This window comes from Phymastichus coffea, unplaced genomic scaffold, assembly GCF_024137745.1.
Source record: "Phymastichus coffea isolate CEN01 unplaced genomic scaffold, Cenicafe_Pcof_1.1 PCOF00153, whole genome shotgun sequence".
NCBI lineage: Eukaryota > Metazoa > Arthropoda > Insecta > Hymenoptera > Eulophidae > Phymastichus > Phymastichus coffea.
This window is the reverse complement of record NW_026706964.1, coordinates 64,102-80,704: the sequence shown is the minus strand read 5'-3', so window position 1 is coordinate 80,704 and position 16,603 is coordinate 64,102. Positions and strand designations below refer to the sequence as shown.

The window sequence follows — 16,603 nt, the reverse complement described above, 5'->3', positions numbered from 1 at the left end:
GCATAGAGTATGAAATAGGGGGGTAAAGGTGATTGAAAAGTAGAAAAAACTTCAAATATTGTTGTACACATATTTGTATATTCCAAATTGCATAGAAACACTTTTTTTTTATAAAAAGTTATGAGATTTTCAGCTGTAAGTACAGTTGCTCGAACTTTGTAATACAAATACACATTTTTTTCACAATGGTTTTATTTCTTCACTTTTTAGAATAAATTTTCGCTCGACATGAAAAATAGTGTGATTTTTTATGAGCAAATCCAAATTTGCTTTTATAATTTCTTGCAAATTGGAAATTTTATTATTATGACAATATACATGGATGAGCCATTATTAAATTTTTAAATTAAGTTTCGCTTTAATATATAAAATTTGTATTGAAATAAACATCTTAGATGTAATATGTACACTTACATATTCTAAACGTTTCTTACAATCTGAACTTCTTTTACTTATGTGAAAGAAGTTTACATTTTTTTCATTTTCTTGCCTATCGAGAATAGCATACTAGCAATAACTATATTTATTTGTTCAAAATAGCTATATATATTGAAAATCGCGATGCATTTTCAAAAAATGTATTGCACCGGCATTCTTTCATTCGGTTCCGTCGAAAACCTCACGTAACTTATTCTTTTTAAAGCTAATTATTTGCTGATTGTAGTAAATTAACTTCTTTCTTAAAAAAAAAAATCAATAAATCGTCGAATTTGTTTCAATCTTAGATTTACGTCATAACAGAAAAAAGAATAAAACATCAATATAGTAACTTATCTTTTGTGCAGTATCATAACTAACTTGACTATTTACACTCTCGAGTACAAAAAGTGGCGTTATTTTACATAGTTACATAGCTATCGTGGAATGTAAACACTCAAACTTGAGCGCCGGCCACGGGACTTGTACTGGGACCTGAGTCATCGCGCATCGAGTCGATCTTCGCGACGATCTTGAGAGCTGGACCAAGTTTTATACTCATGGCTGACATTAAATGGTCTTCTTTGAGGAGCATCAAAGCCTGACCGTCGATCTCTTGAATCGCGAAGTCTTCAGCGTAGTCCGCACATCCAGGTAGGTTTCGAATAAAGTCGCATACTTCATTGACCTACAATAAAAATGTAATATTTAGCTTTTTCCGCATGCTAATAAAAAATCCAGTGAATGTATATACATACGCTCCATTTCACAGGGTTGATTCTTGGCAAATTACTATCTGCTGCTACATTCGATAAATTAGATAAAGGCTTGTCATCTCCATTTTTTTTCAACGAATCCGTGTCATTTTTATCGATATCAATTTCAGTCCATTGTTTTTCAGCCATTTCCTTCAGTTCTTTCTTTTTCCTACGAAACAATGAACAATTACAATAGCATTTCATCAACTAATTCAAGTTATTCCAGTTTATATTTGTTGTGAAATACTCACGCTTTAGCACAATAGTTTGTGCAGAATCTTTTGTCTTTTTTCAATTTCATACTCGTCTCGTCGAGAACTGTATTGCAGTTTTCGCATTTACCAGGCCCAGCCTCGTTATCTGTATTGTGATTGACAGTTTTCTTACCTACACGAGCAAATCCATATGTCGTTGAATATTTTTTTCACCAGAACATTCAAAGCTTATTAAAAAATGAAAGTATATTTTACGTTTGTTCGGCGGTTCTTCGTGGTTTTCTTTGTCGGCGGAGTTTCTACCGATGCTGTTCTCTTGGGTTATCGAACCATTGAGCGATGATCGATTCACAGCGAACGGCTCCGAAGCTATAAGATAATAGCCATCATTATTCTCAGAGATCTTTCGTGTCGCTTTAAAATCCAACCGCGGGAGGAGACTTACCTTCCTGTATGACGAAGCCTTCAATCACGTGCGTCAGTACTTGTGGCTTGACCATCGCCTTTGGAGGCACTTGCTTGTTCACCGTAGTCGGCAAGGACTCGAGGACGGTCGTTTCTTCACCGATGTTGCCGTTGGTTATCGAGTTAACGGCGTTCGCCAAATTTATCAGGGGATTCGACGATGTTTTGTCGTCAGTCTTTGCGGCGTCGTCTTCCTTTGCGTTTCTCTCCGCTTCTGAAATCGTGGGATATTTCGGTGAGTCATGGTTGCTTTGAGACAACTTGTTCGCGCGCACATATGACATTGCTTATATGCGTCATGTAGCGAAGCTACGTTAGGCGTGATAAAATATTATTTGATAACTGATAAAGTTTCTATTGATGAATGGGTGACGTGTTAACCTTGAAAAAATTATCTCGATCGTTAGCTACGATTCTAATTATTTGATAGCAGTTATCGAAACTGATTCAATTTGTTATGGGAAGTGATTTGAACAATTGAGCGCTGCTTATGCAAACGACGTCGTCAATCCCAGCACGAACAACATGAGAATAACGAGACGTATGGGAATATCATGGCATCCGCACGACCGGCAAGTTTCCGTAGGCTCGACGCGCCATTGGACTCGAGGAAAATTGCCGTCCCCCGACATGAAAACGCCTCGGTGACCTCGAGCCAAATTCGACACTCACCGTGAGCTTCGCCATTGCTCTCCTCGGAATCCTTTTTGCTGGGCGTAGCCGTGGCCGGCTTGGCTTCGTCGACATTCATGGGCGTAGCAGCAGGTGGTGGCATCATACTCTGTAGCTCGGCGGGTGCGCCGGCAGCTCTCTCGGGCGAGGTCACCAGCATCGGCATACTCGCGCCAGGCTGTTCGGTCGGCACCTGTTGTTGCTGCAGTTGCACTGCCGCGGCGGCGGCCTGCTGCATTTGCTGTTGGGCGAGGGCTATCTGCTCGGGCGATTGGCTGACTATCGGCAGGGCCTGTATTTGATGCGCACCGCCGACTATTTGATTGCCGATCAGTGCCGGATTGATCGAGACTACCGGCATTATCGGGCGCTCGCCACCGAGGACTACGTTTTGCTGCTGACCACCAGGTTGTTGCACTGCCATGCCTGATCAATGCAAAGTTTGCCGCCATGAGTAATGTCAATTTGTATGTTCGCGGATGGTGATTGTATTTTTTTTTGCGCTTTCCCTTTGAGCAGACGGTCGCTAGCGAGCTCCGTAGTGTCAATTATAGGAGATTTTTGTTTTACGATGTTTTACAATTTATGATGCTGCCGGTGCAGTTCGAGGCAAGCGCGAACAATTTTGCAAAGCATTGGCGTTACGCGGGATAACCGAAGTTTCGAAGGAATATTTTATTTTTGGCCTGCCAGCAGGCAGATAAACTTCCTTGCAGCACGGCGCCAAGACAAAGCTGTGGAACTCGAACACGGGCGACTCACCCATGAGCGGTTTGGGCTGGATCTGCTGCGGGCCCTGCGGCGTCTGCTGGTACTGCTGCTGTAGATGCTGCTGCTGCTGCTGGAACTGCTGAATGAAGATCTGCTGGATGTGCTGCTGCTGAGCAGCCGCCAGCTGGGCCTGCTGCTGAGCCTGCACTTGCTGAGCCTGGACTTGCTGCGCTTGAGCCTGCTGCGACGACTGCATCACGCTCTGCTTGTTGGCCTGCTGCTGCTGCTGCTGCTGGCCGAAGTTCTGCTTATCGGTCATCGGCGAGCCAGGCGCGGGCTGCACGGAAGCGGTGCTCGTGGCTATCAGCATTTTGCCGTTGGCCGTGGTGGTTGCAGTCGCGGCGCCTTGTTGCTGCTGTTGCTGTTGCTGCTGCTGTTGCTGCTGCTGCTGCTGTTGTTGTTGCTGCTGTTGTTGCTGCTGCTGTTGTTGCTGCTGTTGCTGCTGCTGCTGCTGCATCACGAGCTTCGGCTGGGAGGCGCTGGTCGGTGCGCTGGCTCCGCCACCGGCCTTGGTCACCGAGACCATGGCGTTCGGGCCCGGGCTCGTGCGCACCACCGGTTTGCCGCGACCTTTGCCGGCGCCGCCGCCTTTCTGGCCACTCTGCGCAACGAGTTGAAACTTGGCGTTAGCGAAACGCGATCGGCCTCCGGCGCCGCCGGTCAAACGTACCTGCGCGTGAACCGTCGACTGCACGCCGTGGTTCGTCTGGGTGGACACCGAGCTGGCGGGCCGAATGTTGGCGGCTTGCACGCCCTGCAGCGACGAGGGCAGGATGCTCAGCGGTCGCTGGCCCACCACCCCCTGCTTGCCGGTCTGCTGCTGCTGCTGTTGCTGGATGTTCATCACTCGGGGCTTACCGCCGGTCGTCGCGATCTGCTGCACGCCCTGTATCTGCTGCTGGGCCGCCAGTGCTGCGGACAGGGCCGCGCGGGGCAATCCGTTAGCCGACGTGCGTCGCGCGCACTGCGTCGTGCACCTACCGTTGTGGGCCTGCAGCGGCTGCGGACTCTGGATGAACATGTCTGTCTGCGGGTCCCTGATGAATATCTGGTTGGGCGCAGCAGCGAGGAGCTGCGGCTGCAACCCCGTCCAGATGCCGCCGGTTGCCGTCGCGAATTGCCAAGGCGCGAACTGCATCTGGCGATTCTGTCCGGAGGCCGCACTCGCCGCGCACGTCGTGTACTGCTGGCAATGATCATTGCGATTATGGACCTCGCCCACCCTCGGCCTTGCTCGCTGCCACAGGCATCGCGATTTCCCGTTCGTAACCAGTGCGATAATAAGCACCAGCCGACAGATGCATACTGCACGAAATAGAGACGCTAGGCGTCCAAACATTTAGCGAGCACAATCACACGCATCTACGAGCAACGATTATCAACGAATTCACATCCAATCACATCCACAATTAAACTAGTTCGACGTACGCGCACTTTCACATTGACAACATATTCATAAAATAATGCTCTAAAATTAAGTCAACTCAAATCAATGAATAAACATTTTCACGGTCAATTGCGATAAATTAGCCTAGCGTCGTTGTTTCGTCGAATCAGTTCATGCAAAAGAAGGAAAACGACAACGAGGGCTGTCTCGAGCTTCCAAGAAAACCGATAACGATAACATACCGATAACGTAATTTTTCAATTTGCGCCTCAAATGCAATGGCTTTGAATAGCACTCTTGTGCGAATTCCGATAAAACAAGAAATGCCATTTTAACTGCGTCGATGGTCGTCGCTTGCTTGGGCGACAATCATCGACGTGACAGCGTGAACCAGCCTCTTGGAAAGCCGTCGCCATCGACGAAACTCACAAATTCAACGGCAAGCGAGAAAGGAAAAAAAAAAAACTAAAAGGAACGCCACGTGACAACACTTACAGCCTTTTGCACCTGATCAGTCTTGTTGCCAGCTTGTTGCTGCTGCTGCTGCTGGATCGAGGTCTGGTGCTGCGGGAGCACCTCCAGCTGCCCGAAGACGAGAGTCTGTCCGGCGCCGGGCGTCGCGGACGTCGGCACGGGAATGTAACCAGCCGGAAAACCCTGGACCTTAGCCCCGGCGGCTCCCGGGTGGCCACCACCTTGGCCCGTCGACGCCGTTGTCAACATGTGCGGCGCCGCCAGTTGAGCGCCCGCTTGGAAGGGTTTTCCCGCGATGTTGTTGAACTGCACCTGACGAATTGGAGAATCGAGAGAGATCAGCGTCGGCCGAATCGCCACGGGAAACTTTCAAGACGCGCGGCTTTCGTTGAAATTTCCGCGTTCTCGACAAATGATCGACGTAGTTTTGTTATCGGCGAGAAACATTGCCGACGACAGCGTTTAAATCGAACTTCAATATGACGTCCGCGAGGGATCAATTAGAATCGCGGATCACAAATCTTAGCGTAAATCTCGTGCGTACAACAGAGATTTACAAGTAGACTTTACAAATTACTATGCCGGTATTCTAAACGAGTTGTCGTAAAGTAAAGGCCTGGAAGTGCTTGTTGTTGCCTGTACAACACGTAAAGAAGTAGCGGCGTTCGTTCTTACTTTGCCATTAGTTATTTTTATAAACTTAGTCATCATCGCGCCGTTCAAACTGTATTTATTTCTAACGCGCTTTACTACATAAAATTATGTGAAAGATTCGAAATCGTCCTTCACGGATTCCATATTGTGTAGTTGCCTGCCAGCCAGCAAACACGGCACCGCAGTTAATACACGACGCCAAGCTGAATTTCTGGAAAAAACTGGAAGCTGTGCGACCTAATTTAATTGTCAGTCCCGACGTGTAACGCTAAAGTTCTTTCGCCACAGCTACAGATGCACAAATAAATCGAAGCACGGGCTGCGCTCCTTTAATTGAATCAATAGAAACTCAACACATATCCTTCTCCCGTGCGACGTGGAATTTTCTTTTACCTGGATGGGCGATGGATTGATGCCAGCTGGATGAGCCAAGAGATTGCCAGGCATGAGCAACGGGGTACCCTGGGCATTGTACAATTGTTGCAAATGATACTGATTCTGCATTGGCTGCTGTATCACTTGAACTGCCTGCGGATGCGCGGCCATTGTCGTGATTGTCGTGGCACCTTGCTGACCCGACAGGGTCATCGATACACCGCCGACGCTTTGTTGAGATTGTTGCTGCTGGTGCATCGACACTGATACAGTGTCCTGTAATGTAGGAAAAAACAAGGATGTTGAATATTTTGAGATCACTGTACTGTGACAGGTATATGTTTGTCAAAGCTTGTAGCAAAACGTGATTTTTGAAAGGAAATCGTGTTTGTTTCACGGGTTTCATTAGTTATTAACATGAAATTTAATATATTCCTCAATGTGATTTGTGCAATAATAAATTTACTCTTCAATTTGTAGTTCAATTAAGAATTTGTTCTACAAGATATGATTGTAGTAGGACAGACAAAAAATAAATACCTATATATAATAGATTTCCTTTCAAAAATAGAATTATTCTAAATTCAAAACCCAAAACAGATGCTCTCCAAGTATTAACTTACTATTGCAAACAATCTACTATTGATATTAGTGAATTAATCAACAGGGATGGTCATTAATTGACTTACTGTGTTATTTTTTATTTTAATTCTGGAGAATTAACTACTACAGAGTAGAAAAAATGAGAGAGAATTGTGACTGACAGAAAAATTGGAATAATTAATGATGAATGTTTTAACTATTAATTTTAGATCTGAACAGAGTACAACATCTACAATGAATATTATCATAAAAGAACTACAGTGAATAAAATGTATTACAGATGACTCACAAGTCATCGAAAAAGATATTGTAAATAAAAAATCAAACCCTGTTATAAAGAATATCTCCCAAAGAACACAATATAATCAGTCACCGCGATAGTTGGAATGTTGGGGGAGTAATGGAGTAACAAAAAATCAAAATACATGCTGCTGTGGCATTATTGTTGCCACCTGCGGCTGGACTTGGACCTGCGTCTGTATCTTTTGTGGCCCGTTGGCTTGCTGTTGATTCTGCTGCTGAGCCTGGTTTTGCTGCTGCTGTTGACTCTGTTGTTGCTGCATATTCTGTTGCATCTCCTGGGTAGTTATGATCATAGGTTGGCTTTGTTGACTCTGTGATTGCTGCTGGGCTTGCGTTTGATTCTGATCCATTTCCATTGGTTTGTTACCATCTGCCATGATTATCAATGAGTTTTACTTCGTTCCTCCTACTGACAAACTTTGTTTTTAGGTCTTAACTATCCTCTACTTGATAGCTCAGCACTTCTGAATGTGATTGTCTCTTTCTTTCTTCAATTGCACATTGTTTTACATCTTAACACTGTAACACACGACAAATTAAAATTGTTAGATTTGTGCACTATTTCAAACATTTAATTATGATTCTTCAAATTTGGTGTAAAAAATAATTTATATAACAAAATTCTCAGTGCATAAAAACGTACATTACGGCAACACTATTCACTCATTAATAAATGAAATTTCTTTTTTGCTCGCAAAGTGTAAACATTCATTTGTTATTTAGACGTACTTCGAGCAGGTTAATTCCTTCTAAAACCAAATATATCGTTAACTGTTTAAAAAGAATTTGGCTGATGATTCGTTTTTCAACCTTGACCCTATATCATGAAGAAATTCGAAGAATATATATAGCTAAAGCCATCAAAAACAAACTAGACCATGAGCGCGACTTACGAGCAGAGTACGATATCGAGAGCGAAAGTGAGAGAGAAAGAGAAAAAGAGAGAGAAAGGGGCAGAGGAAGAAAAAACAAACGATGAAAAATGAAACTAGAGATCAATCGGCGTATAAAAAAAGGTCAAAGAGAGCTTGTCCCGCTCGAGTAATTTCGTCAAATCAATTTGTCCGCCTAAAAGGCATGTTTCCCCGCATCCATAAAAAAGTAACAATTAAGCGCTCTATTATATACATACATATACACACATATACTACGTCATCATCGAGATAACCTTTTTCTATGTCGCCTGGCGCCGATGGAGAGGCGCGCGCGCGGCCGCTAAGTGCGATGTGTACGCGGATGGCGTCTCGCGTTATCATTAGAGGGGCTTTCATTTGCCTCTGATACGCTGAGGACGACAAGCTGAATCGTTTTTTGCTCGTAAAGTGTCTGTGCAATTCGCGTGTAGTGGTTGTTGAATCAAGATACGCGCAGGAAACATTTCAAATTTAGGTAAGTTTTACGATGATCGCCGCGAGTGACATAACCTAGACGACAATGACGGGATCCAAAGACGCCTTATTGCTAGGCGGATTGATTTTTCTTGGGGGCTTTATTTGTTTTGGAATATGCTCCCGCGCTAATTGGGAAAAGGTGCTAGGGAGTAGCGCGATTGTTTACTTTTTTTGTTAGGTCCCGCGCGCTCTCATACGTGCCAAGCAACAGATTTTCTTTTTTTTCTGTTTCGCGGGTGTACTTGTGGGAAGGAGAGATGGAATTTCTCTCTCTTTCTCTCGGTTATATCTCACGCATGACTGTTAACTTGGGACGATAGTTGTTTGAAGAAAGCGTTAAAAAGATTGAGTGCACATGATTAATTTGTTTAATAAGGTATGTTCTAAAATCCAATCTGCTCGTTTTACATTTGAAGCATCGAAGTCTGGGACATTTGTCAATATTCGTGGAGTAGTTGTGTTGCCTCAACAATAAGTCAAAGAATTGTGCGTTGAAGTATGGGTTTATAATGGTAATCAGCTGTTGATTTTTTATTTTGCTTTCTGTTTATTATTTTACTTTAGTCGAAAGCTGTTGAAATGAAATTTGTTCCCAAGGGCTATTTGTACAAATCAAGTTTACCGTGTTTTGTAGTTAACGTGGGAAAATACGTGGAAGATTTCCACTTAGGCTTAGAATATTTTTTTATTATGACAACACGGAACGTATAATAATCTCTTCTTGAAATCAAGTTCTTTCCCCCTTTCAATTTCTAATCATCTTCCTCGTAATTGTGTTATTAACGCTTAACTGGATATCATCATCTTCGCTATAAATTACTTATTTGCGCGTTTAATAAAACGATCAACTTTTTTACGTCATAGATAGTCTGATTCTTGATACTTGGAACAAACACTTGATTTGTTTAATATATCTAAGGATTTCCTCGTATCGAGGGAGCACATTACGTATATTTCATCGGCAACATTTTTTTTCTGTACTACATTGCGTCGCAAACACGAATGCTCCAGTCGGAGAATTTAGGAATTGCCTTTCATCAAAGCAAAGCAAACCTTGGAAGTAGAAAGAAAAAAAAATACATTCGGTCGTTCGTAGGACGCTTCGCAAAGACAGGAAAGAGAGAAGATTGTGTGTAGAGGCACACTCGTCGGAAAGACGACGAAATCAAAGAAAACAAAGTTTTCACTAGCTATCAAACGCGCGTAGAGGGGGGGGGGAAGCTTTCTCGTCCGAATATCAGAGAGCAAGAGAGGACAGAGAGGGGAGGACGACACTGCGCTCGATCGGCTCGTTATCTCTCCGTCGTGTGCTGCCGCTGTCCGCCGCGTGTGTACACAGCCGAAGCGTAAATATACACACACGTATGCGTACATATAGATACATATGGGTAAAGGTTGCGATCTCGGCCGAGAAAATCGTGGTGCTAGTCGCAGCGCACACGAGCCGGAAGCCGAAGCGTGCACGGCGTGCGTTTTCATTTGAGCGCAAACGGCGACAAATTAAAAAAAGAATAGGAAAAAAAAAAGATAGTAGCCGCAGGCAAATTTGCGTGCGCGCCTGCATACGCGCGACGGATAGTTTACTTTCGCGGCGGACCGGTTCGCTCGATTCCCACGAATTCGTTGAGTCACACGGCCATTGCAACAATCCGATTTTTCTTTTCCATCTACGCGTACACACGCAACCATACATACACTTCTCTCTCGCTGTAGGAGGCGCGCGCTCGCGAGAAACACGAGTTTCTGTGCTTGTATACGTATGCGCTTTCTTGTTTTGGCCAACTGCTTCTCGATTCCGCGACGTTCACTCTTCACGGCGTTTATCGGCAAGTTGGCTCAGTGGGAGCCTGAGTGAGTTTTCTAGTACTCAATTGACTAGAGTGTGTCATTGGAATCGAACGCTACGAGCACTTGTCTGAAAGGGATCGCCGCGATGCCGATGCTTTTAAAACAGCTTTTGCTCGAGCTACTGAACTTTTCACTCTCGCTTTTACTTGCGCTTGCTTTACGCCAGTCTCTATTCCTGTGATCCTTCACTTGAAATCTTTACTTCCGCTGAACATTTTCAATTTCATTACTCAACTTTCTTTCGTCAAGATTGCAAGTTTGCAGAGTGGAAGGATTTTTTTTCTTGTAAAATAAATGTGCAGCCAAGGAGTATAATAAGGTCGATAAATAATGCCACCGAGGCTCTTCTCGAATGGCGCACAAGTCAAGTGTCAAGTTGAGGCAGTTCAGTGACTTCACAATGAACGAATCATCACTTGTTTTGAAAAGTGAAAACTGAAGCTACAGGAAACAGCTGAGTTATCAAATAGTATGGCATATACGTATATAAAAAACTAACTCAAGGCAAGTTGGCCCTGAGCTTTTGCAATGATGATGGAAACATTTGTATTGCATGTTGAGTAAATATGGGGTTATAGTTGCCACTACATTCACGTTGTAAAAAAGAATTCCCAGATGCTACCTGTTACATTTCGCATTATAAATCACAGCTGGGTAGATAGAAAAAAGTTCATTGTGTAGAGTGCGTTCTGATATTGTTATCTGAATTATTTCTACGTTGAGTTTACTTGAAATCTAAGATCACGTTTGGGTAAAATATCACGGCTCTCGGTAATCGCAGTTTTTTCGTGAATAATCGCAGCGTCATCGGACGAGAAAGGCACGTTGTTGTGCATCGAGCGAGAAAGGCGTGCAAGTTAAAAATCGACGACTCTGCGGCGTAACAAGTGAAAACAGCCCGACCGCACTACAGCGAAAAGGAAACCGAGGGCGGGCGAGGGCCACTTGAGAGAAGAAAAATTTGGAGTGAAAATTGGCCGCGACGCAACCCGGCTCGTAAAAAGATAAAGAAAGACAGAGAAAGAAGAAATAAAAAAAGAGAAACGGAGCCACCGCAGCTCTCGGCCGCCGACCGTAGGCAAACTTAGCGGCGGCGAGTCTCTCGTCCGCGAGAGCGTTCGGGCAATCTTGGACCTGCAAGCGAGTCGAGGCGGCGCAGGTATAGCAGTCGAGCGGCGCCGAGTCGAATTGTGGGAGAGAGGAGCGAAGAACCGCGGGGCCGGCGCGGCGTCGGCGCGTCCCGTCTATGGGGGGCAAGGAGAGGCAGAAGGAGGGCAGGTCGCAGGCCATCCGCGAAGGTGGCTACGATCCATCTTGAAGCGTTCGACGAAACAAAATGTCGTCCCACGGAGCCTGCAGCCACCATAATTAGCGGCGCACGCACACGCGCGCGCGCACCGAAAGCCCTGGCGGCATGGCTCGCAGTGTACATGTGGAAGAGAAGCCCCCCTTTTCGCAGCGGGGGAGTCCCCCGAGAGAGAGAGAGAGAGAGAGAGAGAGAGAGAGCGAGAGACCGGTTCAAAGGAATCGACGCCGAGGGGTGATGGAGAGGCGGAGGTATTGCAAGTATACGGAGCGCAGACTCTGCATTCGTGTGCGCGCACTCGTGCGTATACGTGAGTCCGTGTGTGTTTGTGCGCCAGCACAGAAGAGGGTGCGCGTGATGCTGGCCCGAGATAGAGATGGAATTAGAGGGAGACGGAGAGACGCGAAGCAGGCGCCCCGAGAGATATAGAGGACGACGAATGGATGGGAAACGGCCGAGCTTAATTAATGGTGTTTCGGAAAAAGAAAAAAAAAAAAGGAAAAAATACGAGAGGAAATTTTCCCTTCCCAATTTTTCAGCGCCGCGCGCCTGCCGGGAGGCTTGGCTTCCGGCCTTTTTTTCTGGCTCGGCCAACGAGCGCGCTCGTTACGCTCTCCTTTTTATTTCGCCTTAATTAGGCCTGGATACATTGGTTCCTATCGATTAAATCAGCGCACGACTTCCGGCCAGCGAGCGCTCGCGCGCCCGCTTCTTCTTTCTCTTGTTCTCGCCCGTTTCATTATCATTCAGCGAGGTTGTTGCATTTCGATTAGTCCCCGTGGCCAAGTCCAAATATATGTCGCTCTTTTCGACGTTCGTTAGCTTTGCGAAACTTATTTCTCTTCGTAGTCCGTTACACGCGTGCTGTTAGTTCTCTCTTTCTCTCTCTTTTTCTCTTAATTAGGGTTAATTAACCGTACGCGATAATGCAGATTAGAATCTGTTCCCGTAAAAAAAAGAAAAAAAAAAGAAACACTTGCACGCATGCACGCGTTGCTAGTGAGGCTAGCTAATTAAATGCACAGTTACGGCGCGGAGGCTTTCAGCTGTAATTTTGAGAATGGATCCCGAGAGAGATTCGTCAATGTCGAGGATGAACTTTCAATTGTACCGGAGGAACACAGCGCTCATCGAGATAGAGCTCCGCTCATTGAAAAAAAAAATTTTTTTTAAAAGCGACGACACATCCGAATTGAAGATACGCAAAAGATATCAAGCGAGGAAACTTGGAAAACTCACCGCGTACTTTGTGCAACGAGAGCGAGAGAGTCGACGGCATAAACGCAAGATAGGGCATTAAAAATATTATGCAGACATACGTGAAACAAGTCAGGGCCAAACGACGCACGCATTCCTGCAGGCCTGTGCGTGGAATATAAACTTTTTTCACGAGCGAGAGAGAGAGAGCGAAGCGTGCACGTTACATGCTTTGGAAAAGAGAAGTTCGTGAAGCACGCAACACACGCGCGCAGCTCTCCCACACGGACGTCTTATAACGTATAGAAACCACGTTCGGGAGAGAGAGATAGAAGACAACATGGCACGAGATGAGAAAGCAAACGAACGAACGAACGAACGAACGAACGAACGAACGAACGAACGAGCAAAAGTGGAAGGGGCGAGAGAGAAGAAATGGACGATCCTTTTTTCTCTCTTGCTGCCACACACGCACGAGCTTCACCAAAAAGGGGGATAAAGGCGGCACACGAAGAGAGAGAGAGAGAGAGAGAGAGAAAGAGAACTTAGGGGGGAACGAACGAACGCGAGCGTGCGGGGGGAGTCAAAGAATGAAGACAGCGGAGACGAATGAAAAATAAGGGGGGGGAGGTTCCCGCATAGCATGCCTCTCTCTCGCTCTCTCTCCCTCCATGTCTACCCACGGTTGAATGCCTCTCTCGCGCGCGCAGCGAGGGGGCCCCGACAATCATCCCGTCTCCGCATAATAACAATAATAACGAGGCAGCCGCGATGGAACGGGGCTGTACGCACCGAACACGCTTTCGCCATCGCGCCAGGTAATGATGTATTGCCCCCACTCTGTTGTAAACGCACACCTTCGTCTCTCTCTCTCTCTCTCTCTCTTTTCCGTTCGATTTTCTCTCTCTCTCTCTCTCTCTCTCGCTCTTTGATTTTTTAAAGGTTAGGCTGATTTTTCTCCGAGGTCGCGCGCTGAGAGCTCTCCTATCCCGGCACTGGCCGCGACTACTTTCTCTTTTTTCCACGGCCGAGAGCTATATAAGTATAGCAGTGCTCACTCGCCGTAGTAGTCGAGCCAGCAGGGGGAAATTGGAGCTGCTCTCTAACCTCCCCACCATGCGTTCCCTAACCTAGAGAGTGAGAGAGGCCTCTCTTTTCTTTTTTTTTTATTTGCCAGAAGAGGAGGGTCAAAGCCGCACCGAAAAAAAGGAAGGCGAAAGCAGATAACGGGTGTGATAATTGATGCGAGCGTCCGTAACGAGGGCGAATACGCAACGACAAATTGACACGAGGGAAGGAAGTTCGAATTTTCGAAAAAGAAAAGCAGAAGTTTTGAGTTGCAAGGATGTTTGGATTATGTACTGCGATACTTACAGTGCGCCTGCGCAGTCACACCTTGGCACGTTTTGAAGTAGCTCTCGCTCTTGCTGGCGCTTGCACGCACACTCGCACGGCATTGGACACCAACACTATCTTGCACTCTAATCTTCTCTTCGCATCCTCCGCGAGATAATAAAAGCTCTCTTTCTCTTTGTACTCGTATACGGTAGACGAAACAAGGCTTGGAATATCACACTTCACCGTCTACCAGTGCACACACACACACACACGCGCGCGCGCGCAAGCACACAGCTATATACGAGATAGGCACTGCACAACTGTATAAGATATATATATATATATCTCTGTCTGTCTCCGTCTATATCAATCAGCTGTAGTCTCACGCGGTCGAGGTGGAGTGGGGCGGAGAGAATCGAACTTGATCACGATTTGGAGTTACGACTGACACTTTTGCCGACTTTCCTCGTTTCTTAAATATAACGAGGTAACGAAAAATAAGAAGTTACTGCAAACAGGCTCCGTTATCCGTCGACCTCACTGCGCACGTACACACTGAGAGTGTACGTAGAGAGAGCCCCAAGAGGAAGCCTGTGGTGCGTCTGCTGTAGTCTCTCTTACTTGTCTGGTGCTGTCTTTGTCCGACGCTTGGCTTGAATACCCCACTCCGCGGCTGCTAGTCGGGATTGGTCACTGTCGAGACGAAAAAGGAGGCCGATTGGCGTGGCGACGATTGGTTCCAACAACCGACAAATCGGCGAAGCCAACTCGACTCCACTCATGGGGTGGAGTCTACCGACTGCGCATGCCTCGCGTAACGGGATCGGGCCGAGCTAACGCCACAGAGATGGCCGCGCTTCGGCGGCTATGGTGGGGTCAATTGATGGATAGCAGCGAGGGAGAGCCAGCCAGCCGCGCTTGTGTCTGTGTGCGTACGTGTGCCTGCTTTCACGCTTGTAGAAGCTCCGCAGTTGTGTGCGTTCTCTGCGCCTCGACAGAAGGGGGACGAGGAATGGATATTCGTGTAGATACGTATATACGTATATAGACGAAAGGCACGCAGGGACGTAGCTAGATTCGCGTCCAGGGGATTGAAGTTTTTCGACGGGGTGCATACCAGGCCTCTTTGTTTCCTTTTCAGGGGGAGACGAATATTACTGTGCTACGCACTCTTATTTTTTTTGGAGGCAGCCTCTACAAGCAATACAATTGGACGTTGGGGGAGGATCTATTTTTTCTGATGACGGTTGTTATTTCTTATACGTGACTTTTTGTTTTGTTTTAGATTTTATGGGCAAACTTTCAAGGGTCTTCCTTCAGTTGGTCGATTGTTTATTTGCAAAGTTTTGTTGTAACGCTGTTTTGTGTATTTCTATAATGATTTCTCATACATCGGATCATTATATTTTTGACTATTAATTGAGCTTTGGGAAATGAGAGATTCTTCATAAATTATGAAAAGGAATGGTCAAACTGTTTCGTTTTTACGACCCTCGTGAGAATTCCCTGGAACTTATGTGCCTCGTTTTTACGATTCTCATTCTCAATCTTTCAAGTGCTGGAAAAAGCAATATTTTTCCTAATATTTGTATGACAATCGACACTTATTCTTATCATCTAAAATAATTGATTTTTTTTTTATTTTCTAAGAGGAAACAAGATATAATTAATTGACTGTTATTGTATAACATTTTTTCAAAAATTTCAACAGTAATACTAAAAATATTCCTTCAAAAATTTAATGGTAAACTTTCTGATTCATTTGTAAATAAGGTGATATAGTATGTATTTTTATGGAAAAATATATTTTTAATGGAAATTAAATTTAATTTAGACTCAACTGAAATTTAAATTTACCATTAGAAATTATTAATTGAAATATCTGAATTATTTTACACATTCGTGATACAAAAGATTAATATTATTATGTTTATTTTGAAAAATTTATTTTAATGCAATTTCGGTGACATATTAAGAAATAAATAAAATAGAACATATTTTACATGAATTTTGACATTTTCGTAAATAGCATATTTTACTTTAACTCGTATGGTCAGTATCTAATTTTAAAAATAATTAAGCCCATAATTTTCGTTGTATTATAACATTTATTATTTTGTTGACGTTGAGATACTAAGACTCGACTGATTAGTTGTCAATTCTTATTGTTCTTAACATTATCTTTTACCAATAAAGACTACGTTAAATATAAAAAAATGGAAACGGTACAAAGGTCTCCAACACTTTTTCCCCATCGACCGTTACAGAAAGAAATATATTTCTATAGCATTATAACAAAATCTGTTTTGTGAGGATCCAAAATTAAAAGCTCGTTCATCATTCATTTGCATGGGGACTGGCTCGCCGAAGCGAAAAGACAGTCTTTTTAAGTTATAAAAGTTTTTTCTTCCTGAGTTAAAAAAGAAGTT

The 16,603-nt window shown here is 44.8% G+C and overlaps 2 protein-coding genes across 6 annotated transcripts in view; one reads left to right on the top strand and one right to left on the bottom strand.

The window, feature by feature from the left end:
• Positions 1–80: 80 nt before the first annotated feature.
• LOC131672548 (polyhomeotic-proximal chromatin protein) lies at positions 81–14,884 on the bottom strand. 5 transcript variants are annotated; one of them, XM_058949850.1, is made up of 13 exons: positions 14,211–14,884; positions 7,217–7,613; positions 6,207–6,470; positions 5,184–5,471; positions 4,280–4,481; positions 3,969–4,210; positions 3,290–3,899; positions 2,528–2,953; positions 1,836–2,069; positions 1,646–1,759; positions 1,427–1,562; positions 1,176–1,344; positions 81–1,105 (listed from the first exon to the last, which is right to left on the bottom strand). In XM_058949850.1, exons 2-13 carry the CDS (start codon positions 7,469–7,471, stop codon positions 875–877), a joined length of 3,171 nt encoding a protein of 1,056 aa, XP_058805833.1. In that variant the 5' UTR covers positions 7,472–7,613; positions 14,211–14,884; the 3' UTR covers positions 81–874. The 5 variants fall into 5 exon arrangements, with proteins under 5 accessions (XP_058805833.1, XP_058805830.1, XP_058805832.1 ...); XM_058949847.1 differs by having other exon boundaries at positions 4,280–4,484; positions 5,181–5,471; positions 6,207–6,464; positions 14,211–14,883; XM_058949849.1 differs by having other exon boundaries at positions 4,280–4,484; positions 5,193–5,471; positions 6,207–6,464; positions 14,211–14,883.
• LOC131672550 (D-2-hydroxyglutarate dehydrogenase, mitochondrial) overlaps positions 8,317–16,603 on the top strand; it is a 36,227-nt gene continuing 27,940 nt past the window's right edge. Inside the window, exon 1 of the mRNA XM_058949852.1 lies at positions 8,317–8,483. The gene's annotated coding sequence lies outside the window, so the exon portion shown is untranslated. The remainder of the gene's footprint in view (positions 8,484–16,603) is intronic.